Here is a 27,236-nt window from a genome sequence, read left to right on the forward strand (position 1 = left end):
CACTGGGCTGGGTGAGGAATGTCTGAACAACACACTGGGCGAGGTGAGGAATGTCTGAACAACACACTGGGCTGGGTGAGGAACGTCTAAACAACACCCTTGGCTGGGTGATGAATGTCTGAACAACACCCTTGGCTGGGTGAGGAACGTCTAAACAACACCCTTGGCTGGGTGACGAACATCTGAACAACACACTGGGCTGGGTGAGGAATGTCTGAACAACACACTGGGCTGAGATTAGTGATGAACGTCTGAACAACACACTGGGCTGGGTGAGGAATGTCTGAACAACACACTGGGCTGAGATTGGGCAGGAATGTGAACAACACACTGGGCTGAGATGGGTGAGGAATGTCTGAACAACGCACTGGGCTGGGTGAGGAATGTCTGAACAACACACTGGGCTGAGATGGTTGAGGAATGTCTGTGAACAACACACTGGGCTGAGATGGGTGAGGAATGTGAACAACACACTGGGCTGAGATGGGTGAGGAATGTCTGAACAACACACTTGGCTGGGTGAAGAATGTCTGAACAACACACTGGGCTGAGATTGGTGAGGAACATCTGAACAACACACTGGGCTAGGTCAGGAATGTCTGTGAACAACACACTGGGCTGGGTGAAGAAGATATGAACAACACACTGGGCTGAGATGGTTGAGGAATGTCTGTGAACAACACACTGGGCTGGGTGAAGAATATATGAACAACACACTGGGCTGAGATGGTTGAGGAATGTCTGTGAACAACACACTGGGCTGAGATGGGTGAGGAATGTCTGTGAACAAAACACTCGGCTGGGTGAGGAATGTCTGAACAACACACTGGGCTGAGATGGGTGAGGAATGTCTGAACAACACACTGGGCTGGGGGAGGAATGTCTGAACAACACACTGGGCTGAGATTGGTGACAACGTATGAACAACACACTGGGCTGAGATGGGTGAGGAATGTCTGAACAACACACTGGGCTGGGTGAGGAATGTCTGAACAACACACTGGGCTGGGTGAGGAACGTCTGAACAACACACTGGGCTGGGTAAGGAACGTCTGAACAACACACTGGGCTGGGTGAGGAATGTCTGAACAACACACTGGGCTGGGTGAGGAATGTCTGAACAACACACTGGGCTGGATGAGGAATGTCTGAACAACACACTGGGCTGGGTGAGGAATGTCTGAACAACACACTGGGCTGGGTGAGGAACGTCTGAACAACACCCTTGGCTGGGTAAGGAACGTCTGAACAACACACTGGGCTGGGTGAGGAATGTCTGAACAACACACTGGGCTGGGTGAGGAATGTCTGAACAACACACTGGGCTTGGTGAGGAATGTCTGAACAACACACTGAACTGAGATTAGTGATGAACGTCTGAACAACACACTGGGCTGGGTGAGGAATGTCTGAACAACACACTGGGCTGGGTGAGGAATGTCTGTGTATCAAGTAGACAGAACAGTGTATTGTGATGGTGGAGTATCAAGTAGACAGTACAGTGTATTGTGATGGTGTAGTATCAAGTAGACAGTACAGTGTATTGTGATGGTGTAGTATCAAGTAGACAGTACAGTGTATTGTGATGGTGGAGTATCAAGTAGACAGTACAGTGTATTGTGATGGTGTAGTATCAAGTAGACAGTACAGTGTATTGTGATGGTGTAGTATCAAGTAGACAGTACAGTGTATTGCGATGGTGTAGTATCAAGTAGACAGTACAGTGTATTGCGATGGTGTAGTATCAAGTAGATAGTACAGTATATTATGATGGTGTAGTATCAAGTAGACAGTACAGTGTATTGTGACACTGGTAACAAGTAGACAGTACAGTGTATTGTGATGGTGTAGTATCAAGTAGACAGTACAGTGTATTGCGATGGTGTAGTATCAAGTAGACAGTACAGTGTATTGCGATGGTGTAGTATCAAGTAGATAGTACAGTATATTGTGATGGTGTAGTATCAAGTAGACAGTACAGTGTATTGTGATGGTGTAGTATCAAGTAGACAGTACAGTATATTGTGATGGTGGAGTATCAAGTAGACAGTACAGTGTATTGCGATGGTGTAGTATCAAGTAGACAGTACAGTGTATTGCGATGGTGTAGTATCAAGTAGATAGTACAGTGTATTGTGATGGTGTAGTATCAAGTAGACAGTACAGTGTATTGTGATGGTGTGGTATCAAGTAGACAGTACAGTGTATTGTGATGGTGTAGTATCAAGTAGACAGTACAGTGTATTGTGATGGTGTAGTATCAAGTAGACAGTACAGTATATTGTGATGGTGGAGTATCAAGTAGACAGTACAGTATATTGTGATGGTGTGGTATCAAGTAGACAGTACAGTATATTGTGATGGTGTAGTATCAAGAAGACAGTACAGTGTATTGTGATGGTGTAGTATCAAGTAGACAGTACAGTATATTGTGATGGTGTAGTATCAAGTAGACAGTACAGTATATTGTGATGGTGTAGTATCAAGTAGACAGTACAGTGTATTGTGATGGTGTAGTATCAAGTAGACAGTACAGTATATTGTGATGGTGTAGTATCAAGTAGACAGTACAGTGTATTGTGATGGTGTAGTATCAAGTAGACAGTACAGTATCAAGTGATGGTGTAGTATCAAGTAGACAGTACAGTGTATTGTGATGGTGTAGTATCAAGTAGACAGTAGAGTAAATTGTGATGGTGTAGTATCAAGTAGACAGTACAGTATCAAGTGATGGTGTAGTATCAAGTAGACAGTACAGTGTATTGTGATGGTGTAGTATCAAGTAGATAGTACAGTGTATTGTGATGGTGTAGTATCAAGTAGACAGTACAGTGTATTGTGATGGTGTAGTATCAAGTAGACAGTACAGTATATTGTGATGATGTAGTATCAAGTAGACAGTACAGTATATTGTGATGGTGTAGTATCAAGTAGACAGTACAGTATATTGTGATGGTGTAGTATCAAGAAGACAGTACAGTGTATTGTGACACTGGTAACAAGAAGACAGTACAGTGTATTGTGATGGTGTAGTATCAAGTAGACAGTACAGTATATTGTGATGGTGTAGTATCAAGTAGACAGTACAGTGTATTGTGATGGTGTAGTATCAAGTAGACAGTACAGTATCAAGTGATGGTGTAGTATCAAGTAGACAGTACAGTGTATTGTGATGGTGTAGTATCAAGTAGACAGTAGAGTAAATTGTGATGGTGTAGTATCAAGTAGACAGTACAGTATCAAGTGATGGTGTAGTATCAAGTAGACAGTACAGTGTATTGTGATGGTGTAGTATCAAGTAGATAGTACAGTGTATTGTGATGGTGTAGTATCAAGTAGACAGTACAGTGTATTGTGATGGTGTAGTATCAAGTAGACAGTACAGTATATTGTGATGATGTAGTATCAAGTAGACAGTACAGTATATTGTGATGGTGTAGTATCAAGTAGACAGTACAGTATATTGTGATGGTGTAGTATCAAGAAGACAGTACAGTGTATTGTGACACTGGTAACAAGAAGACAGTACAGTGTATTGTGATGGTGTAGTATCAAGTAGACAGTACAGTATATTGTGATGATGTAGTATCAAGTAGACAGTACAGTATATTGTGATGGTGTAGTATCAAGTAGACAGTACAGTATATTGTGATGGTGTAGTATCAAGAAGACAGTACAGTGTATTGTGACACTGGTAACAAGAAGACAGTACAGTGTATTGTGATGGTGTAGTATCAAGTAGACAGTACAGTATATTTTGATGGTGGAGTATCAAGTAGACAGTACAGTGTATTGTGATGGTGTAGTATCAAGTAGACAGTACAGTGTATTGTGATGGTGTAGTATCAAGTAGATAGTACAGTGTATTGTGATGGTGTAGTATCAAGTAGACAGTACAGTATATTGTGATGGTGTAGTATCAAGTAGACAGTACAGTGTATTGTGACACTGGTAACAAGTAGATAGTACAGTGTATTGTGATGGTGTAGTATCAAGTAGACAGTACAGTATATTGTGATGATGTAGTATCAAGTAGACAGTGCAGTGTATTGTGATGGTGTAGTATCAAGTAGACAGTACAGTATATTGTGATGGTGTAGTATCAAGTAGACAGTACAGTGTATTGTTATGGTGTAGTATCAAGTAGACAGTACAGTGTATTGTGATTGTGTAGTATCAAGTAGACAGTACAGTGTATTGTGATGGTGTAGTATCAAGTAGACAGTACAGTGTTTTGTGATGGTGTAGTATCAAGTAGACAGTACAGTATCAAGTGATGGTGTAGTATCAAGTAGATAGTACAGTGTATTGTGATGGTGTAGTATCAAGTAGACAGTACAGTGTATTGTGATGGTGTAGTATCAAGTAGACAGTACAGTGTATTGTGATGATGTAGTATCAAGTAGACAGTACAGTGTATTGTGATGGTGTAGTATCAAGTAGACAGTACAGTATCAAGTGATGGTGTAGTATCAAGTAGACAGTACAGTATCAAGTGATGGTGTAGTATCAAGTAGACAGTACAGTGTATTGTGATGGTGTAGTATCAAGTAGACAGTACAGTATCAAGTGATGGTGTAGTATCAAGTAGACAGTACAGTATCAAGTGATGGTGTAGTATCAAGTAGACAGTACAGTGTATTGTGATGGTGTAGTATCAAGTAGACAGTACAGTATCAAGTGATGGTGTAGTATCAAGTAGACAGTACAGTGTATTGTGATGGTGTAGTATCAAGTAGATAGTACAGTGTATTGTGATGGTGTAGTATCAAGTAGATAGTACAGTGTATTGTGATGGTGTAGTATCAAGTAGACAGTACAGTATCAAGTGATGGTGTAGTATCAAGTAGACAGTACAGTGTATTGTGATGGTGTAGTATCAAGTAGACAGTACAGTATCAAGTGATGGTGTAGTATCAAGTAGACAGTACAGTATATTGTGATGGTGTAGTATCAAGTAGACAGTAAAGTGTATTGTGATGGTGTAGTATCAAGTAGACAGTACAGTATCAAGTGATGGTGTAGTATCAAGTAGACAGTACAGTGTATTGTGATGGTGTAGTATCAAGTAGACAGTAGAGTAAATTGTGATGGTGTAGTATCAAGTAGACAGTACAGTATCAAGTGATGGTGTAGTATCAAGTAGACAGTACAGTGTATTGTGATGGTGTAGTATCAAGTAGACAGTACAGTGTATTGTGATGGTGTAGTATCAAGTAGACAGTACAGTGTATTGTGATGGTGTAGTATCAAGTAGACAGTACAGTGTATTGTGATGGTGTAGTATCAAGTAGACAGTACAGTGTATTGTGATGGTGTGGTATCAAGTAGACAGTACAGTATATTGTGATGGTGTAGTATCAAGTAGACAGTACAGTGTATTGTGATGGTGTAGTATCAAGTAGACAGTACAGTATATTGTGATGGTGGAGTATCAAGTAGACAGTACAGTATATTGTGATGGTGTGGTATCAAGTAGACAGTACAGTATATTGTGATGGTGTAGTATCAAGAAGACAGTACAGTGTATTGTGATGGTGTAGTATCAAGTAGACAGTACAGTATATTGTGATGGTGTAGTATCAAGTAGACAGTACAGTATATTGTGATGGTGTAGTATCAAGTAGACAGTACAGTGTATTGTGATGGTGTAGTATCAAGTAGACAGTACAGTATATTGTGATGGTGTAGTATCAAGTAGACAGTACAGTGTATTGTGATGGTGTAGTATCAAGTAGACAGTACAGTATCAAGTGATGGTGTAGTATCAAGTAGACAGTACAGTGTATTGGGATGGTGTAGTATCAAGTAGACAGTAGAGTATATTGTGATGGTGTAGTATCAAGTAGACAGTACAGTATCAAGTGATGGTGAAGTATCAAGTAGACAGTACAGTGTATTGTGATGGTGTAGTATCAAGTAGACAGTACAGTATCAAGTGATGGTGTAGTATCAAGTAGACAGTACAGTGTATTGTGATGGTGTAGTATCAAGTAGATAGTACAGTGTATTGTGATGGTGTAGTATCAAGTAGACAGTACAGTGTATTGTGATGGTGTAGTATCAAGAAGACAGTACAGTGTATTGCGATGGTGTAGTATCAAGTAGACAGTACAGTATATTGTGATTGTGTAGTATCAAGTAGACAGTACAGTATATTGTGATGGTGTAGTATCAAGAAGACAGTACAGTGTATTGTGACACTGGTAACAAGAAGACAGTACAGTGTATTGTGATGGTGTAGTATCAAGTAGACAGTACAGTATATTTTGATGGTGGAGTATCAAGTAGACAGTACAGTGTATTGTGATGGTGTAGTATCAAGTAGACAGTACAGTGTATTGTGATGGTGTAGTATCAAGTAGATAGTACAGTGTATTGTGATGGTGTAGTATCAAGTAGACAGTACAGTATATTGTGATGGTGTAGTATCAAGTAGACAGTACAGTGTATTGTGACACTGGTAACAAGTAGATAGTACAGTGTATTGTGATGGTGTAGTATCAAGTAGACAGTACAGTATATTGTGATGATGTAGTATCAAGTAGACAGTGCAGTGTATTGTGATGGTGTAGTATCAAGTAGACAGTACAGTATATTGTGATGGTGTAGTATCAAGTAGACAGTACAGTGTATTGTTATGGTGTAGTATCAAGTAGACAGTACAGTGTATTGTGATTGTGTAGTATCAAGTAGACAGTACAGTGTATTGTGATGGTGTAGTATCAAGTAGACAGTACAGTGTTTTGTGATGGTGTAGTATCAAGTAGACAGTACAGTATATTGTGATGGTGTAGTATCAAGTAGATAGTACAGTGTATTGTGATGGTGTAGTATCAAGTAGACAGTACAGTATATTGTGATGGTGTAGTATCAAGAAGACAGTACAGTGTATTGTGACACTGGTAACAAGAAGACAGTACAGTGTATTGTGATGGTGTAGTATCAAGTAGACAGTACAGTATATTTTGATGGTGGAGTATCAAGTAGACAGTACAGTGTATTGTGATGGTGTAGTATCAAGTAGACAGTACAGTGTATTGTGATGGTGTAGTATCAAGTAGATAGTACAGTGTATTGTGATGGTGTAGTATCAAGTAGACAGTACAGTATATTGTGATGGTGTAGTATCAAGTAGACAGTACAGTGTATTGTGACACTGGTAACAAGTAGATAGTACAGTGTATTGTGATGGTGTAGTATCAAGTAGACAGTACAGTATATTGTGATGATGTAGTATCAAGTAGACAGTGCAGTGTATTGTGATGGTGTAGTATCAAGTAGACAGTACAGTATATTGTGATGGTGTAGTATCAAGTAGACAGTACAGTGTATTGTTATGGTGTAGTATCAAGTAGACAGTACAGTGTATTGTGATTGTGTAGTATCAAGTAGACAGTACAGTGTATTGTGATGGTGTAGTATCAAGTAGACAGTACAGTGTTTTGTGATGGTGTAGTATCAAGTAGACAGTACAGTATATTGTGATGGTGTAGTATCAAGTAGATAGTACAGTGTATTGTGATGGTGTAGTATCAAGTAGACAGTACAGTGTATTGTGATGGTGTAGTATCAAGTAGACAGTACAGTGTATTGTGATGGTGTAGTATCAAGTAGACAGTACAGTGTATTGTGATGGTGTAGTATCAAGTAGACAGTACAGTATCAAGTGATGGTGTAGTATCAAGTAGACAGTACAGTATCAAGTGATGGTGTAGTATCAAGTAGACAGTACAGTGTATTGTGATGGTGTAGTATCAAGTAGACAGTACAGTATCAAGTGATGGTGTAGTATCAAGTAGACAGTACAGTGTATTGTGATGGTGTAGTATCAAGTAGACAGTACAGTATCAAGTGATGGTGTAGTATCAAGTAGACAGTACAGTGTATTGTGATGGTGTAGTATCAAGTAGATAGTACAGTGTATTGTGATGGTGTAGTATCAAGTAGATAGTACAGTGTATTGTGATGGTGTAGTATCAAGTAGACAGTACAGTATCAAGTGATGGTGTAGTATCAAGTAGACAGTACAGTGTATTGTGATGGTGTAGTATCAAGTAGACAGTACAGTATGAAGTGATGGTGTAGTATCAAGTAGACAGTACAGTGTATTGTGATGGTGTAGTATCAAGTAGACAGTACAGTGTATTGTGATGGTGTAGTATCAAGTAGACAGTACAGTATCAAGTGATGGTGTAGTATCAAGTAGACAGTACAGTGTATTGTGATGGTGGAGTATCAAGTAGACAGTACAGTATCAAGTGATGGTGTAGTATCAAGTAGACAGTACAGTATCAAGTGATGGTGTAGTATCAAGTAGACAGTACAGTGTATTGTGATGGTGTAGTATCAAGTAGATAGTACAGTGTATTGTGATGGTGTAGTATCAAGTAGACAGTACAGTATCAAGTGATGGTGTAGTATCAAGTAGACAGTACAGTGTATTGTGATGGTGTAGTATCAAGTAGACAGTACAGTATCAAGTGATGGTGTAGTATCAAGTAGACAGTACAGTGTATTGTGATGGTGGAGTATCAAGTAGACAGTACAGTATCAAGTGATGGTGTAGTATCAAGTAGACAGTACAGTGTATTGTGATGGTGGAGTATCAAGTAGACAGTACAGTATCAAGTGATGGTGTAGTATCAAGTAGACAGTACAGTGTATTGTGATGGTGTAGTATCAAGTAGACAGTACAGTGTATTGTGATGGTGTAGTATCAAGTAGACAGTACAGTATCAAGTGATGGTGTAGTATCAAGAAGACAGTACAGTGTATTGTGATGGTGTAGTATCAAGTAGACAGTACAGTATCAAGTGATGGTGGAGTATCAAGTAGACAGTACAGTGTATTGTGACGGTGTAGTATCAAGTAGACAGTACAGTATCAAGTGATGGTGTAGTATCAAGTAGACAGTACAGTGTATTGTGATGGTGTAGTATCAAGTAGACAGTACAGTATCAAGTGATGGTGTAGTATCAAGTAGACAGTACAGTATCAAGTGATGGTGGAGTATCAAGTAGACAGTACAGTATCAAGTGATGGTGTAGTATCAAGAAGACAGTACAGTATCAAGTGATGGTGTAGTATCAAGAAGACAGTACAGTATCAAGTGATGGTGGAGTATCAAGTAGACAGTACAGTATCAAGTGATGGTGTAGTATCAAGAAGACAGTACAGTATCAAGTGATGGTGTAGTATCAAGTAGACAGTACAGTATCAAGTGATGGTGTAGTATCAAGAAGACAGTACAGTGTATTGTGACGGTGTAGTATCAAGTAGACAGTACAGTATCAAGTGATGGTGTAGTATCAAGAAGACAGTACAGTATCAAGTGATGGTGGAGTATCAAGTAGACAGTACAGTGTATTGTGATGGTGTAGTATCAAGTAGACAGTACAGTGTATTGTGATGGTGTAGTATCAAGTAGACAGTACAGTGTATTGTGACGGTGTAGTATCAAGTAGACAGTACAGTATCAAGTGATGGTGGAGTATCAAGTAGACAGTACAGTGTATTGTGATGGTGTAGTATCAAGAAGACAGTACAGTATATTGTGATGATGTAGTATCAAGTAGACAGTACAGTGTATTGTGACGGTGTAGTATCAAGTAGACAGTACAGTATCAAGTGATGGTGTAGTATCAAGTAGACAGTACAGTGTATTGTGATGGTGTAGTATCAAGTAGACAGTACAGTGTATTGTGATGGTGTAGTATCAAGTAGACAGTACAGTGTATTGTGATGGTGTAGTATCAAGTAGACAGTACAGTATCAAGTGATGGTGTAGTATCAAGTAGACAGTACAGTGTATTGTGATGGTGTAGTATCAAGTAGACAGTACAGTATATTGTGATGGTGTAGTATCAAGTAGACAGTACAGTGTATTGTGATGGTGTAGTATCAAGTAGACAGTACAGTGTATTGTGATGGTGTAGTATCAAGTAGACAGTACAGTGTATTGTGATGGTGTAGTATCAAGTAGACAGTACAGTGTATTGTGACGGTGATGTAACATGGTTGAGTACACCACTCCATACAGTACGGATGGAGCACCCTGCTCTGTCATATACTCCCCCTCGCATGCAAATGATCACCAGGGGACACAACTCCATCACTGATGCAGACATGGAAACATGTCCCTGTCAGAAAGGGTTGTAGTTGTAGTTAAAAATCTGACAGTAGCCCCTGATTACATAAAGTGCCTGTGTTTGTACGGTGTTATTATTATTATTCATAACAAACTTAACTCAGTAAAAGGCATCATGAGTTTAAGCATTGAGCAGGGTTGAATCAGCATGTCTGTCTGAGACAGGACGTGTAGGATTACAGGCATAGGTGTTCCCGCTCTAATCCTGGGTGTGCGTCGGCCTTGCCCTACAAGTGTCCACAGCCAATGCAAAATAAGGATGCAAGTTGGCGTGCTTTTGTAATCACTACGCAACTCGTACAAAGGCAAAACGGACAATTTTTGGAGTGTTCTAACAACAAAGCTTAAATCAATCCATCACTGATACAAATGGATGCATATCCAGTCGAGTGATGTATCATATGGAGACAAGAATCACAGACTAATAGACAAATCAAAGATATGATATGATGTATGATCAGAAATAAAAATGTAATTAAATCTATTTTAGACAGGTAGTTTCCTGGTTTCAACCAATGTGAATGAGGGTAGCAAGACAACATTCCTCTGACTGTGACTTCATTGCACCCTAACTCTGCCGCATGATGTCATGGCGCTGTATGATGGCATTAGTAAACCAGTGCTGCACTTCAAACATTGAGGGAAATCATTCCACGCAAACATTTGTGTCCATTTGCACAAGATTTAGCACACTAATCTATTGAAAGCATTTTTTTTTATAGATGAACATTTTCCCCATTTGTGGACAAATGTTTTTTTAAGGTTATAAACTATCAATGATACTTTTAAGCAAAACAGGAGAGTGACATGCAGTATGCCTCTATAGTACAGTGTGAACTTAGTGTGGTATTTAGCAACAAAATGTACACTAACACCCTTCCATTTTTCATTTGAAAAGCGTACTAAATCATCTGGGTTTTCTAACTACCTAAAGTGTTAAATACTCTGAAAACAATCCAGCAATGATCCTTAAGACAGGACTAGATGAAAAACTGTCTTGTGGAACAGGGCACTGACATCAATAATGGAGCTGCACTGAGGACTGGTAAAAAGAGGAAATAAATCTGTAAAGAATTCAACAATAATTTCCAGCAAGTAAAAACAACAACCCTTAAATGTGTTAGACTATGAATCAATACTGAGAAATATAGACATACCTTTGATGCAGTTCGATTCCAGACTGTGACTTCGTGGCCTGACCTGAGCAGATTCATGACCATACCCTGGCCCATAATGCCCAGTCCCAGGAAGCCGATGCGCAGGGGTGTGGGTATGACAGACTTGGCGGAGTTGCGTGTGAGGAGAGCGTCGTCTATCTGTGTGGAGGAGGAGACAGCTGTACCGGTGGTGGTAGATGGGACCCCCAGGTCCTGAAATACACAACTCCTGCTTACAACTCCAACTACACTGTCACACCATCATCACAGGAGGCATGCTTAAGGACATACAACTTATGTAGAAGAAAGAGTAACCTCCCCTTTGGTTAATGTAAAATGGTGTTCAGTAGAACCAGTACCAGCTGTCTGTGCAATGGCATGAGCACACATTGAGTACGTACATGACAACTTTAAATCACCATGCTACTTCTCAAATGATTTCTTATTTTTTAAAACAGGAATTGGATTCACGATGATTCAATTCAGGACAGAAATCTCATGATGAAGTGAAAATATTTAATGCTTCTTAGCCAATCATTGAGGTCCCTAGGGACATTTATGTTTGTCATACTTCAAGCTACTGGACAGTGTAGTTTCTATGCCCCTGCAAGAAGTATGAAGCCTTTGTCCTTCCCCAACAGAGATCAGCCCAATTGAACACTGTTCCTGGAACCTCCTGTCCAAAATCCATGACTTTTCAAAAGCCCCTGACCTTATGTTGATATCCTTGAGATTTGCCTGAGGTCCCCTGCCTTCCCTTCACTTGTAGAGACATTGTCATAGACAGCCAGCTAACCTGAGCAAAGTTGCAACAGGAAATTTGCTAAAATATCTGACAATGAACCAAATCCTGTGGAGGCAAGAAAGATGTGCTGTGCTAGATTGGCAGGCTGGACTGGATGTGGGCAATCATCACTTACACCATAAATCTGGCATTAATAGGAATCAGAAACACGTATCTTCTTAAGATCTCTAACATAAACAACACACAAATCCCATTTAATACAAAAGAAGGACTAGTAACTGTAATAGGCCGGCTGGTTGGGTCACTGTGCCTACCCCTCCCATTGCCGAAGTGATGGGCAGTGTCAAGTGTCTGCATGTTGGGTCTCATATCAGAGTCTGTACTAATCACCATTATCAAGGTAGTCAATATTTAACTGGGCTGTTAACTGATGTAACATATAAACAAAACAAGCAACTGAACCTTCCCATACTGGAGCCTTCCCATACTGGTACCTGTCCGTACTGATATCTGATCGTACTGTTACCTGACAATACTGGAACCTGACAATACTGGAACCTGACAATACTGATACCTGACTGTGTATGGAGGGACACAGTGTTTTGAGGGACACTGTTTGGAGGGATACTGTGTATGGAGAGACACTGTGTATGGAGGGACACAGTGTTTTGAGGGACACTGTATGGAGGGACACTGTATGGAGGGACACTGTGTATGGAGGGACCCAGTGTATGGAGGGACACTGTATGGAGGGACACTGTGTATGGAGGGACACTGTGTATGGAGGGACACTGTATGGAGGGACCCAGTGTATGGAGGGACCCAGTGTATGGAGGGACACTGTATGGAGGGACACTGTGTATGGAGGGACACTGTGTATGGAGGGACACTGTATGGAGGGACACAGTATGGAGGGACACTGTTTGGAGGGACATTGTATGGAGGGACACTGTATGGAGGGACACTGTGTATGGAGGGACACTGTATGGAGGGACACTGTGTATGGAGGGACACTGTGTATGGAGGGACACTGTATGGAGGGACCCAGTGTATGGAGGGACCCAGTGTATGGAGGGACACTGTATGGAGGGACACTGTGTATGGAGGGACACTGTGTATGGAGGGACACTGTATGGAGGGACACAGTGTATGGAGGGACACTGTGTATGGAGGGACACTGTATGGAGGGACACTGTGTATGGAGGGACACTGTGTATGGAGGGACACTGTATGGAGGGACACAGTATGGAGGGACACTGTATGGAGGGACACTGTTTGGAGGGACATTGTATGGAGGGACACAGTGTTTTGAGGGACACTGTTTGGAGGGACACTGTATGGAGGGAAACTGTGTATGGAGGGGCACTGTGTATGGAGGGACATTGTATGGAGGGACACTGTATGGAGGGACACTGTATGGAGGGACATTGTGTATGGAGGGACACTGTGTATGGAGGGACACTGTTTGGAGGGACACTGTGTATGGAGGGACATTGTATGGAGGGACACTGTATGGAGGGACACTGTATGGAGGGACACTGTGTATGGAGGGACACACTGTATGGAGGGACACTGTATGGAGGGACACTGTATGGAGGGACACTGTGTATGGAGGGACATTGTATGGAGGGACACTGTTTGGAGGGACACTGTATGGAGGGACACTGTGTATGGAGGGACATTGTATGGAGGGACACTGTATGGAGGGACACTGTATGGAGGGACACTGTATGGAGGGATACTGTGTATGGAGGGACATTGTATGGAGGGACACTGTATGGAGGGACACTGTATGGAGGGACACTGTATGGAGGGACACTGTGTATGGAGGGACACTGTGTATGGAGGGACACTGTATTGAGGGACACTGTGTATGGAGGGACACAGTGTATTGAGGGACACTGTGTATGGAGGGACACTGTATTGAGGGACACTGTGTATGGAGGGACACAGTGTATTGAGGGACACTGTGTATGGAGGGACACTGTGTATGGAGGGACACTGTGTATGGAGGGACACTGTGTATGGAGGGACACTGTATGGAGGGACACTGGGTATGGAGGGACACTGTGTATGGAGGGACACTGTGTATGGAGGGACACTGTGTATGGAGGGACACTGTGTATGGAGGGACACAGTGTTTTGAGGGACACAGTGTATGGAGGGACACTGTGTATGGAGGGACACTGTATGGAGGGATACTGTGTATGGAGGGACACTGTATGGAGGGACACTGGGTATGGAGGGACACAGTGTATGGAGGGACACAGTGTATTGAGGGACACTGTGTATGGAGGGACACAGTGTATTGAGGGACACTGTGTATGGAGGGACACTGGGTATGGAGGGACACTGTGTATGGAGGGACACTGTATGGAGGGACACTGGGTATGGAGACACACTGTATGGAGGGACACTGGGTATGGAGGGACACTGTGTATGGAGGGACACTGTGTATGGAGGGACACTGGGTATGGAGGGACACTGTGTATGGAGGGACACTGTGTATGGAGGGACACTGTATGGAGGGACACTGTGTATGGAGGGACACTGTTTAGAGGGACACTGTGTATGGAGGGACACTGTGTATGGAGGGACACTGGGTATGGAGGGACACTGTGTATGGAGGGACACTGTATGGAGGGACACTGGGTATGGAGGGACACTGTATGGAGGGACACTGGGTATGGAGGGACACTGTGTATGGAGGGACACTGTGTATGGAGGGACACTGGGTATGGAGGGACACTGTGTATGGAGGGACACTGTGTATGGAGGGACACTGTATGGAGGGACACTGTGTATGGAGGGACACTGTTTAGAGGGACACTGTGTATGGAGGGACACTGTGTATGGAGGGACACTGTTTAGAGGGACACTGTGTATGGAGGGACACTGTGTATGGAGGGACACTGTATGGAGGGACACTGTGTATGGAGGGACACTGTTTAGAGGGACACTGTGTATGGAGGGACACTGTGTATGGAGGGACACTGTATGGAGGGACACTGTGTATGGAGGGACACTGTTTAGAGGGACACTGTGTATTGAGGGACACTGGGTACATTACCCTGGAGGATGTGGGACATCACAGGGCGAAGTGTCAGTTTTCTATAAAGTGTTCCTGATGAGAATGGATTAACTCCTACATACAATTTTCTCAAGTTCATCACATTATTTTGAATATTTTACTCCATGAAGATGGCAAACTTTCCCCAAACCATTAGCGCTCTGTTACTAAGGATACATACCTTGCTTACACAAGTAACTACATCAACAGGAAGAGTGTATCCACATGAAGCGAGAGAGAATTCACAGAAAATTAGAGGTCAAAGCTAGAGGCCACTTTCTCCTCCATAGTTGGGTTGTAAAAAGCTCAGGGAAAAAAACTTTCAAACAAGCACATGAAAGAGAATCATTGTTAAAGTTCTTCCTTGCTATTGACATTAAACACACTTATCAGACATACCACTTCAACTAACACACCTGTCATCACTCTTGAGAGTTCATTAGTATTTCTTTTCAAAGAAAACATTACTAATCATTGCCAAAGCATATCTTTGGGAAGCAATCTTAATCAAAGTAAGAAATTTCAAGAAATTATATATCAGGGCTCGATTTAAGGAACTTGATTTTACTTGCACCAGGTGCATGTTGACATGAAAAACTAGTTGCACCAAACAACACCAGGTTGCACCCTGGTCCCATGAATGTGTCAAAGTTGAAACATAGGTGGGTCTGCCGCCAGTGTTGCATACACTAATGAGGTATTGCTGTAAAACGTAATAGGAACATGTGAACTGTAATCTTGAAGCACCCACAGTGTGATGATGTCAAACCCACGAAAGCATAAAAAGTTACACATAACGCAGAGACTATTGATGTAGTACGGGAAGTATACCTCAGAGGTACTGAATGTGTTCCAAGATCATTGTAGTGTGGAAAAGTAAAAGTAAGGCAGACAAATTGTTTTCACATGCACCTGGTGCATGTTGACATAAATATTAGGTTGTGTTTTTCAATGATAGGTTGCACTGGTGCAAGTTTTATAAAGCTAAATCGAGCCCTGTACATGTCACAAAATGTGTGTATTCCAAATGGTTGAAGCACAAGAATGTCCCCCCAGTTGCCTGTACACATGGGTTCAGGATAGGACTACCTGTCTGTACCACAACTTCATTCAACATTTTCTTCTGTTTCTAGGTCTGAACTTTCTAAGAGCATGGAAATGAAAAAGGACATCAGTGCGCACCTTATCCATTTCTTCATCATCCGGCATATCATAAACATCTTTGGATTTGATTTTGGTGGGCTCTGGTGAAAGGCCTATTTCTTGGTAAAATTCATCTTTTGAAATGTTTGGTGTCTTAGAATAGTCCGGAATCACAATGGATTCTGAGGATTTGGGAGTTTCTGGTGATTTCACAGGCGACTTGACTGTTTGTGTATTAACAAGAATCTTTTGTCTCTTTGTTGGAGGTGTTTTAGATGTTGAAGGCCGGGGTTCGTCTTTGGATGCTGACAGGGGTCGCTTGAGAGTTGGTTTGCGAACTGGTGTTGGCTGAAAATATACCCAGATAAATGAATAGTACAACAGCATAGAAGCAGGAAGCATATCAACTGTGATTATTTTCACATACCTTATGTCTAGTAGGAATTACTGACTTCACAACATCAATACTGGCTTTATTTTCCTTGTATTTTTAAATATTGGTTCCCACAGGAGACATAACTTGGGTCCACATCTCCAAAGAGAAAATCATTTCCTTAACACTCAACAAGAGCATTAGCTTGAGGCTTTAATCTAACAAGTGATTCTCAGGAATGTTACATAACGTCTCTTTTCAACTGTGACATCATGAAGGAGTGTTACTGCTTTCATGAATTGCTGGTAATTCTCAACAGATTAAAACTCTTTGAACAAAACAATGGCATTTTGTACGTCTCTGCTTTTCTTCATTTATAAATATATGTAAACACACTATTTAGGCAATGACATCTCAAAGTACTGCTGGATATACACACTTGTCGTCAATACATGACATGTGTGTATGTACACTACATTCCAGGGCAGGAATGAGGTGTCGTAGAGACCAGTATCTTCTTGTAGTACAGTAATGAAATAAGGCCCTGAATAACTCATGGGTGCATGGGAAATATGGCCACTGTAATCTGAGCACACATGGGAAATATGACCACTGTAATCTGAGCACACATGGGAAATATGGCCACAGTAATCTGAGTACACATGGGAAATATGGCCACAGTAATTTGAGCACACATGGGAAATGTGGCCACTGTAATTTGAGCACACATGGGAAATATGGCCACTATAATTTGAGCACACATGGGAAATATGGCCACTGTAATCTGAGCACACATGGGAAATATGGCCACTGTAATCTGAGCACACATGGGAAATATGGCCACAGTAATCTGAGCACAAATGGATCCGATCAGCTGACCGTTCAGTCCAGGTCCCTCTGTTGACGTTTTGCTATCAGTACTTAAAGCCCTGCATTTGATGTCTGAATGTCATGCTTTTAAAAATGAAGTATAGTTTCATTGTATGGGTACCCACATCTATGTTGTATAATCGCCGATCAGGCAATATGCATGCAGTTGAGTACAGGCGATGTGGTACACAAAATGTAAAGGTCTTATGCAATGTCAATTAAAGTTCATCAGTAAATATTGTGACATTTGACAGCAACACAAGTACTTATCAGGTATATAACTGAGAGAGCCCATTCTTCATTTCTTTAGACTTCGCTTTTTATGTTTTACATACACATTCTAAACTCATGTTTCAAATAGCCTTGCACACACAAATAAATAATGTTATTCTTTTTTCTCTTAACATCAATAGATATCTCTATTGCACAATGTCATAATTATATTTGATATCTTTTATAATTGTACATGTGTACTTGTATTAGATTACATATGTTGAAGTTAAATGTTTCATAAGTTCACAACATGAAAAACATATTTTTTCAGAAAATACACATATCAAAATCAATCTGTGTAGTGCCCCACTTCTCTTAGTATGTTTTTTTTTGTTTGTTGTTTAACGCCGCACTCAGCAATATTCCAGCTATATGACTGCGGTCTGTAAATAATCAAGTCTGGACCAGACAATCCAGTGATTGACATCATGTGCATCGATCCACACAATTGGGATACAATGACATCAAACAAGTCAGCGAGCCTGACCACCCAATCCCGTTAGTCTCCTCTTATGACAAGCATAGTCGCCTTTTACAGCAAGCATGGGTTGCTGAAGACCTATTCTACCCTGGAACTTCACATGTCCTATTAGTATGGAAACTGTTCCCTATATTTGTAAGCAATCCATGCAGTAGTTTTCAAGTTATAGGTCGCACAAATGTTTAAGTAAAAAAAGTCTAAGTAGAAAACAAGCTGTATTTTTTCATAAAATCCAAATATTGAAATCAAACTTCGCACTGCAGTTCACCAAGTTTGGAAATCATGTATCCTGCAATTTTCAAGTTATACGTCACACACACACAAACAAATGTCTTCGGAAGGAAGGACAGACGGACAGAATTCCTTGGTATAACTATATACCCCCACCCATGTAGTTGGGGGCACCATAACTTGTCAATATAATATATGAAGATACAACTTTTGTTTACATCTATTTATGTGTCATACACATCTTGAGGGGTAGTCAGGTGGATTTGTTGTTTCTTGCGACTAATATCTGTAATTTACTACTATCTTAAGGGCAGGAGTATCATAATTACATAAGAAATAGTGGATCAATGAATTAACACCTATGATAAGCACTCAAAATAAATGATGGGACACATTTTATAAATGGCAGAATAATATGGGTATTTTTTGTATTTCAAACTAAGATGACAGGTGGGTATATGGCAACTGAGTAACTGATTGGTTGTTGGATGCATGGTAGATTTTCATTTGGCATAATTCTAAAAAAATATTGTGAGAATGAAAAAACAACATGAAATCAGATGTGAAATCAGTCCCACGGGTTTGTAGCAGGGGTCCGGAAAATTTAAAATCCCAATCGGACATTTGCATGTAGGCCACGCCCCCTTCAAATAGTGTATTTTAGTACAACTTTTCACACACATTACAAGTTTACGTATTCATAATATGATGAATTATGAATTGTTTCAATTTAAATTGTTTAATTCACTGGACAATTAATAACAAATAATATTATTTTAGATTTACATGGAAAACATACGTTTGTTTCTGTTATAATAACGATCTGTTAACGTAGTGAACGGTCTTATTAATATTCATGAGTTATATTCATGAGTCTGCTCAAGTGTACGCGTTGTAACATTTGGATCGAGAATATTATCCCATATTTGGTTATCACGTGACCTCACGGGAAAAGTGTTTTTTTTAAACAAAAGATTTTTTTAAAAAACAAGACAGATAATTTAATCAAAAATACTAAAATATCGTTGATAGCAATAGTTATTTGAATACTTTTTTCATCTGTACTTAATCATTGACCATAAAAAAATTGGATATCGATTGTCCGAGAAAGCAACATGGCGGTCAATCAAGATTCAATATACGACTAGCTACTGAAAACAATAAAATCTGCAAATCCTCATTGTATGTCAACCAAGTGAAAGTCGTTAGCCACGACTTACAAAATGATCGTCCAGACTTTGAGGGTTTGGCAGATCCGCTCGACTGATCTGCATCGGTCGACTGGCTGTCGTCGCGCTTTCGCTTCTTGTCTGAGGTTACGTATCGTAGCATTGTGAGGATAATGAGGTACATCGATGATGCAAGGTATTAATGTACAGATGTAAACACCTTTCACTCAAATTAACAAGATGTTCTCAGTAATTAATCCTCGATTAATCAGTGTCAACTCAGTTTATTGCCTATTACAGTGATTGACCGATTGGACTATCATGTAGGTACGATGTATTTACAGCAATCAAAACAAACAAAGCTTGTCAGTGTAGTTAATCTTCATTGTGTTGCAACTGCAGACAGAAACTGCTCAGTCATAACTGTTGATCATGTCCGGTCAAAATTTAAGAATGTACGGACAATACTTTTTAAAATGTCCGGTAAGCAATATTTTAAAACGGACATTTGAGATTCCCAATCGGACATGTCCGGCGCATATGACGGTTTCCGGACCCCGGGTTTGTAGGCCTGGAGAACAAGGGCGTGAAGCCACAGGGCGATAGTGTTGCGACTAACTTCTGTCTGCGACATTGGAGATATCGGTATGAAGAGGTGATGACATTTTCCACGACTATTCTTGGAGCATCGGATGAAGTATCGCAGGGCCCGTACCAGACATAGTCGTGGCGATGAAGTCCCCAGTTTAGCCCAAAATGAACAACTCCATGCACTCTGCGCTCAAATCTGACATGGGTGATGCCTTAGGTGTGTAGTTCACCTACTTATGCCGCTGTTGCCAGAGCCAAGAGGAAAATGGTCTTTTTGGTGAGGTTGTTATATGACGCTGAGTGGAGTGGTTCAAAGGGCACACCTCTCAGCAGAGTCAGGACCACGTTCAGATCCCAGGTTTGGGGGCAAACAGGTCTATGTTAGTATGTTAGGATCTCCAAGGTGTGAACAGATAACACCGAAGGTGTCAGGATGGAGTTTCCATTCTGTGGCGGCTACCCTGTCCAGTCTGGAGAGGGCGTCCACAAGGATGTTATGTCAACCTGGGATGTGTTGAATCTAAAACTGGAGGTCCAGTTGAATGATCAAATGGAAGAGCCTGAAAGTCTGCCGTAACATGGGAGGAGTGATTCACGTCCTGGTTCTTGAGGCACCATACCATGGTGATGTTGTCTGTGGATATGGTGATCCAAGCATGTTGAAGCGTCTGCTTCCAGTGAGATAGAGCCAGGATGAGCGCCTCCAGTTCTAGGTTGTTGATGTGCCCCTGTTGTTGAGCGGCGGACCACAGCCCTGAGGCGACTTGACCCTCTAGATGTGCTCCCCAGACTTGGAGTGAGGTGTCTACAACCAGGTCAAGTGTGCTTGTGATCTCTGTCATGGAGACATTCGACTCCATCGTCCACCACTGGACATGTGGCTTGAGGTGGTCCAGGAGGACGATGGCGTGGACATGGCACCTGATGTAGGGAGCAAGGAACATTTGGATAGGGCATAGATGAAGCCTTCCTCTGGATGTCAGGTCCTGTGCTGACATGAGAAGACCCAGGAGCGCCTGCCATTGGCGGAGAGTGCGGGGTTGTTGTAGAGCAACAAAGTGGTGTTGGATTAGGCGCCACCTGTCCCTGGGTACAGAGAGGAGGTCTGGGCCGGTCTGAAAGCAGCCTCCAATGTATTCAAGATCGTACCAGGGCAGTCACTCTGACTTCTGGACATTGATGATCCAGTCCAACTGATGGAGAAGACGCTGAGTGAAGTTTCTGTGGCGGATCAGTGTGGCCGTGTCCTGGTGGTTCAGGAGGGAGGCGTCGATGTACGCCTTGAACTGGACACTCCTCAGATGCAGGTAGGCGGTTCATGATGCGCGTGATACACTACCTGTAACTGCGTGTGTGTCAATACTGGAGGACTCCATACTGCCTGCATCTGAGTGTGTCAGTACTGGAGGACTTCACACTACCTGTATCTGTGTGTGTCAATACTGGAGGACTTCACACTACCTGTATCTGTGTGTATATACTGGAGGACTTCACACTACCTGTATCTGTGTGTCAATACTGGAGGACTTCACACTACCTTATCTGTGTGTGTCAATACTGGAGGACTTCACACTGCCTGGATCTGTGTGTATATACTGGAGGACTTCACACTGCCTGTATCTGTGTGTCAATACTGGAGGACTTCACACTACCTGTATCTGTGTGTCAATACTGGAGGACTTCACACTACCTGTATCTGTGTGTATATACTGGAGGACTCCATACTGCCTGTATCTGAGTGTGTCAGTACTGGAGGACTTCACACTACCTGTATCTGTGTGTGTCAGTACTGGAGGACTTCACACTGCCTGGATCTGTGTGTGTCAGTACTGGAGGACTTCACACTACATGAACCTGTGTGTGTCAATACTGGAGGACTCCACACTGCCTGTATCTGCGTGCGTGTCAATACTGGAGGACTCCATACTGCCTGTATCTGAGTGTGTCAGTACTGGAGGACTTCACACTACCTGTATCTGTGTGTGTCAATACTGGAGGACTTCACACTACCTGTATCTGTGTGTATATACTGGAGGACTTCACACTACCTGTATCTGTGTGTATATACTGGAGGACTTCACACTGCCTGTATCTGTGTGTGTCAATACTGGAGGACTTCACACTGCCTGTATCTGTGTGTGTCAACACTAGAGGACTAAACACTACCTGTATCTGTGTGTGTCAATACTGGAGGACTTCACACTACCTGTATCTGTGTGTGTCAATACTGGAGGACTTCACACTGCCTGTATCTGTGTGTGTCAACACTAGAGGACTAAACACTACCTGTATCTGTGTGTGTCAATACTGGAGGACTTCACACTACCTGTATCTGTGTGTGTCAATACTGGAGGACTTCACACTACCTGTATCTGTGTGTATATACTGGAGGACTTCACACTACCTGTATCTGTGTGTGTCAATACTGGAGGACTTCACACTACCTGTATCTGTGTGTATATACTGGAGGACTTCACACTGCCTGTATCTGTGTGTGTCAATACTGGAGGACTTCACACTACCTGTATCTGTGTGTATATACTGGAGGACTTCACACTACCTGTATCTGTGTGTATATACTGGAGGACTTCACACTACCTGTATCTGTGTGTGTCAATACTGGAGAACTTCACACTACCTGTATCTGTGTGTATATACTGGAGGACTTCACACTACCTGTATCTGTGTGTGTCAATACTGGAGGACTTCACACTACCTGTATCTGTGTGTATATACTGGAGGACTTCACACTACCTGTATCTGTGTGTATATACTGGAGGACTTCACACTACCTGGATCTGTGTGTATATACTGGAGGACTTCACACTACCTGTATCTGTGTGTGTCAGTACTGGAGGACTTCACACTACCTGGATCTGTGTGTATATACTGGAGGACTTCACACTGCCTGGATCTGTGTGTGTCAATACTGGAGGACTTCACACTACCTGGATCTGTGTGTATATACTGGAGGACTTCACACTGCCTGGATCTGTGTGTGTCAGTACTGGAGGACTTCACACTACCTGGATCTGTGTGTATATACTGGAGGACTTCACACTACCTGTATCTGTGTGTATATACTGGAGGACTTCACACTACCTGTATCTGTGTGTATATACTGGAGGACTTCACACTACCTGTATCTGTGTGTGTCAGTACTGGAGGACTTCACACTACCTGGATCTGTGTGTATATACTGGAGGACTTCACACTGCCTGTATCTGTGTGTATATACTGGAGGACTTCACACTACCTGTATCTGTGTGTGTCAATACTGGAGGACTTCACACTACCTGTATCTGTGTGTATATACTGGAGGACTTCACACTACCTGTATCTGTGTGTCAATACTGGAGGACTTCACACTGCCTGTATCTGTGTGTGTCAATACTGGAGGACTTCACACTGCCTGTATCTGTGTGTATATACTGGAGGACTTCACACTACCTGTATCTGTGTGTATATACTGGAGGACTTCACACTGCCTGTATCTGTGTGTATATACTGGAGGACTTCACACTACCTGTATCTGTGTGTATATACTGGAGGACTTCACACTGCCTGGATCTGTGTGTGTCAGTACTGGAGGACTTCACACTACCTGTATCTGTGTGTATATACTGGAGGACTTCACACTACCTGTATCTGTGTGTATATACTGGAGGACTTCACACTACCTGTATCTGTGTGTATATACTGGAGGACTTCACACTACCTGTATCTGTGTGTGTCAGTACTGGAGGACTTCACACTACCTGGATCTGTGTGTATATACTGGAGGACTTCACACTGCCTGGATCTCTGTGTGTCAATACTGGAGGACTTCACACTACCTGGATCTGTGTGTATATACTGGAGGACTTCAGACTGCCTGGATCTGTGTGTGTCAGTACTGGAGGACTTCACACTACCTGGATCTGTGTGTATATACTGGAGGACTTCACACTACCTGTATCTGTGTGTATATACTGGAGGACTTCACACTACCTGTATCTGTGTGTATATACTGGAGGACTTCACACTACCTGTATCTGTGTGTGTCAGTACTGGAGGACTTCACACTACCTGGATCTGTGTGTATATACTGGAGGACTTCACACTACCTGTATCTGTGTGTATATACTGGAGGACTTCACACTACCTGTATCTGTGTGTGTCAATACTGGAGGACTTCACACTACCTGTATCTGTGTGTATATACTGGAGGACTTCACACTACCTGTATCTGTGTGTCAATACTGGAGGACTTCACACTGCCTGTATCTGTGTGTGTCAATACTGGAGGACTTCACACTGCCTGTATCTGTGTGTATATACTGGAGGACTTCACACTACCTGTATCTGTGTGTATATACTGGAGGACTTCACACTGCCTGTATCTGTGTGTATATACTGGAGGACTTCACACTACCTGTATCTGTGTGTATATACTGGAGGACTTCACACTGCCTGGATCTGTGTGTGTCAGTACTGGAGGACTTCACACTACCTGTATCTGTGTGTATATACTGGAGGACTTCACACTACCTGGATCTGTGTGTATATACTGGAGGACTTCACACTACCTGTATCTGTGTGTGTCAGTACTGGAGGACTTCACACTACCTGGATCTGTGTGTATATACTGGAGGACTTCACACTACCTGTATCTGTGTGTGTATATACTGGAGGACTTCACACTACCTGTATCTGTGTGTGTATATACTGGAGGACAGACAATACTACAAGTATTACATGAACCTTAATCTGACCTTGACCTTTCTAAACCAGGTCCATATCCAAATGCTGGTACATTCTAAGTTTAATGATATATGTATAAATACTTTTGAAGAAAGTGTACCCATAATCAGTTTGTATTAACTTGAGACCTTAACAGATGATTTTTTCGAGCACTACTGCTTTATAAAATGTGATTTTCCGCGTTTCTGCGGAGATTTCACATCCCTGTTAACTTGGCCATTTGGAAGAAGTCAATGTAAGAATAATCTCTAGTGTCCATAATTTTTGTGTAGTAGTCATTAGAGTGAGTGAGTGAGTATCATTTTACGCTGCTTTTAGCAATGTTCCAGCAATATCACGGCGGGGGACACCAGAAAGGTACAAGGGAGACTGTCAATCTACACACAAGAAATACACAAGACACGACCGACAGAAAGCAAGGAGCTTTTGACACATCACATGACTACTGGCAGGTGAGACAAAGCATCAGAAGTGGGAGAGAGATTCTGTTGCTTTGACCCATCAAAATGAACTGATCAAATTTTAAGGTCAGTTGTACCATTTGCAAAGCATGTGAATAATAATTTAGTTGCATAGTGCTTATGACGTTGGTTTGGTTGGTGGGCCAGCACTGGACTTAGTAGCCAGTAAAGGACTCAAGTGAAATTCATCTCCCCTTATTTTCTATTGGAAGTTTAACTTGACAAATATTTGCGTTCCCTGCATATTTACCTTCTTAGCTGAATCTTTATTTTTTCCTTTGGTTGTGGACTCAGCCGGCTGCAAAAGGAAATCCATAGATTTAAACACAAGGAATGCATGTCAATAACCGAGGCTGTGAACCCATCTTCCTGAGTACAGGATCCACCACAGTTGTCATGGCTACAGCAGGATGCCACCACAGCTTCAGTGGCTGAGAGAGGAAGCAGCTTGGTAATCTTAACCATTACACAAAGGGTGACAAAGTGTTTGCAATGAACGGCACGACACTGCCTTATGGCATATATAATGGAATGTGGCACGACACTGCCTTATGCCATACCTAGTAAAATCTAAATATTTTTTACATTTGTATACTTATCCTGCATTACTCCTTAATGCATTCACTGCTTACTTACGACAACTAGAAGGACAGCGCTGAAAAGGTCCAGGGTGAAGAAATAAAGTTGTTGTTCTCAAGTCCCAATCAGTGACCTTCCGTCGCTGTCCTGTGACCTTGATGACACCTAAGGTCATCTTCACATCACTGCCTGTCGCCCAAGCTCTTAGAAAAACATACTTTTGAGGTTTCTGAAGCCAAAGTGGGGAGGCAAGTCTTACGACGGGTGGGCCTTTAACGTAGTAATGCAGGATAAGTATACAAATGTAAAAAATATTTAGATTTTACTAAATTTTTTACTTATCCTGCATTACTCCTTAATGCATCTGTATCGGACGGTTTGGAGGTGGGTAAACTTCAGAATACAGAAACCTCAATAATTCACACCCTGCAATACGACACCAGTTGGTCGATAAACCGTGAAGCGGAAAAGTTCAGAAAAAAAAGCCATTACGGTAGGGTTGTTCAAAAATCAAAAAGATTGAACATAGGCATTAAAGAGAAATTCCCTATACACGCTTAGTAATAAAGAAAATAATAACTTTTCAGCTAATTCTTTACTAACTACGTCATAGAGCCGTCGCTGACAAACAAGATTGTCTAATATTCTTCCACTGGTGGCGACTGAGTGACTGCACATGGAAGTTGACTGGCTCTGTATAGGGCGAGTTCATTATTTGCGTCAGGGGTTGGCAACCTGCAGGATAACAACCAGAGGGCCAAACTTCGAACGTCTCATCCTCGAGAGCCCCAATGCGAAGGTTATGACTAACGAAAATATGTGTCGAATCTCCAGAAATATCCTTCCGTGATTGTTCCAAAACCACAATTGCCGTGTTGAGCCCTGGTAAGGCTGACACCTTGAGATCTTGAGGGTAATTCGCTCTCGGCGAGTTCCGTTTGGCGATCTCGTAGGCCTGAAGGATTACTGCGCGTAACCATAGAGATATGGTGTTTGCGATTATGCGACTAACTTTGGTCGTGGACGAAGTAAATAGGGGTATCAATGACCGCTTCCTCGAACCATGCATAGTCTTGGAGCGTCGAATGAAAACTCGAACTGCTCGCACTGAGCCCAGGAGAACTTCATCATGTACGATTCCCACATTAGTCGATATCGGTGGGATGGTGAAGGAACGGTCGGGTTGGCCTGGTAGTAGAT

The 27,236-nt window shown here is 41.9% G+C and overlaps 1 protein-coding gene across 6 annotated transcripts in view; it reads right to left on the reverse strand.

The window, feature by feature from the left end:
* LOC124139819 (putative oxidoreductase GLYR1) overlaps positions 1–27,236 on the reverse strand; it is a 107,023-nt gene that overhangs the window by 48,274 nt on the left and 31,513 nt on the right. For 4 of the 6 annotated variants that reach the window (XM_046507166.2, XM_046507171.2, XM_046507170.2 and 1 more), the window contains 4 exons: positions 25,708–25,755; positions 16,305–16,613; positions 12,020–12,103; positions 11,308–11,520 (listed from right to left, as the gene is read on the reverse strand). In XM_046507166.2, coding sequence (XP_046363122.1) covers positions 11,308–11,520; positions 12,020–12,103; positions 16,305–16,613; positions 25,708–25,755 — 654 coding nt within the window. The remainder of the gene's footprint in view (positions 1–11,307; positions 11,521–12,019; positions 12,104–16,304; positions 16,614–25,707; positions 25,756–27,236) is intronic. The other 2 variants (XM_046507169.2, XM_046507168.2) reach the window with 2 other exon arrangements.

Source organism: Haliotis rufescens, unplaced genomic scaffold (assembly GCF_023055435.1).
Source record: "Haliotis rufescens isolate VD_foot unplaced genomic scaffold, xgHalRufe1.0.p SCAF_7, whole genome shotgun sequence".
Classification (NCBI taxonomy): Eukaryota; Metazoa; Mollusca; class Gastropoda; order Lepetellida; family Haliotidae; genus Haliotis; species Haliotis rufescens.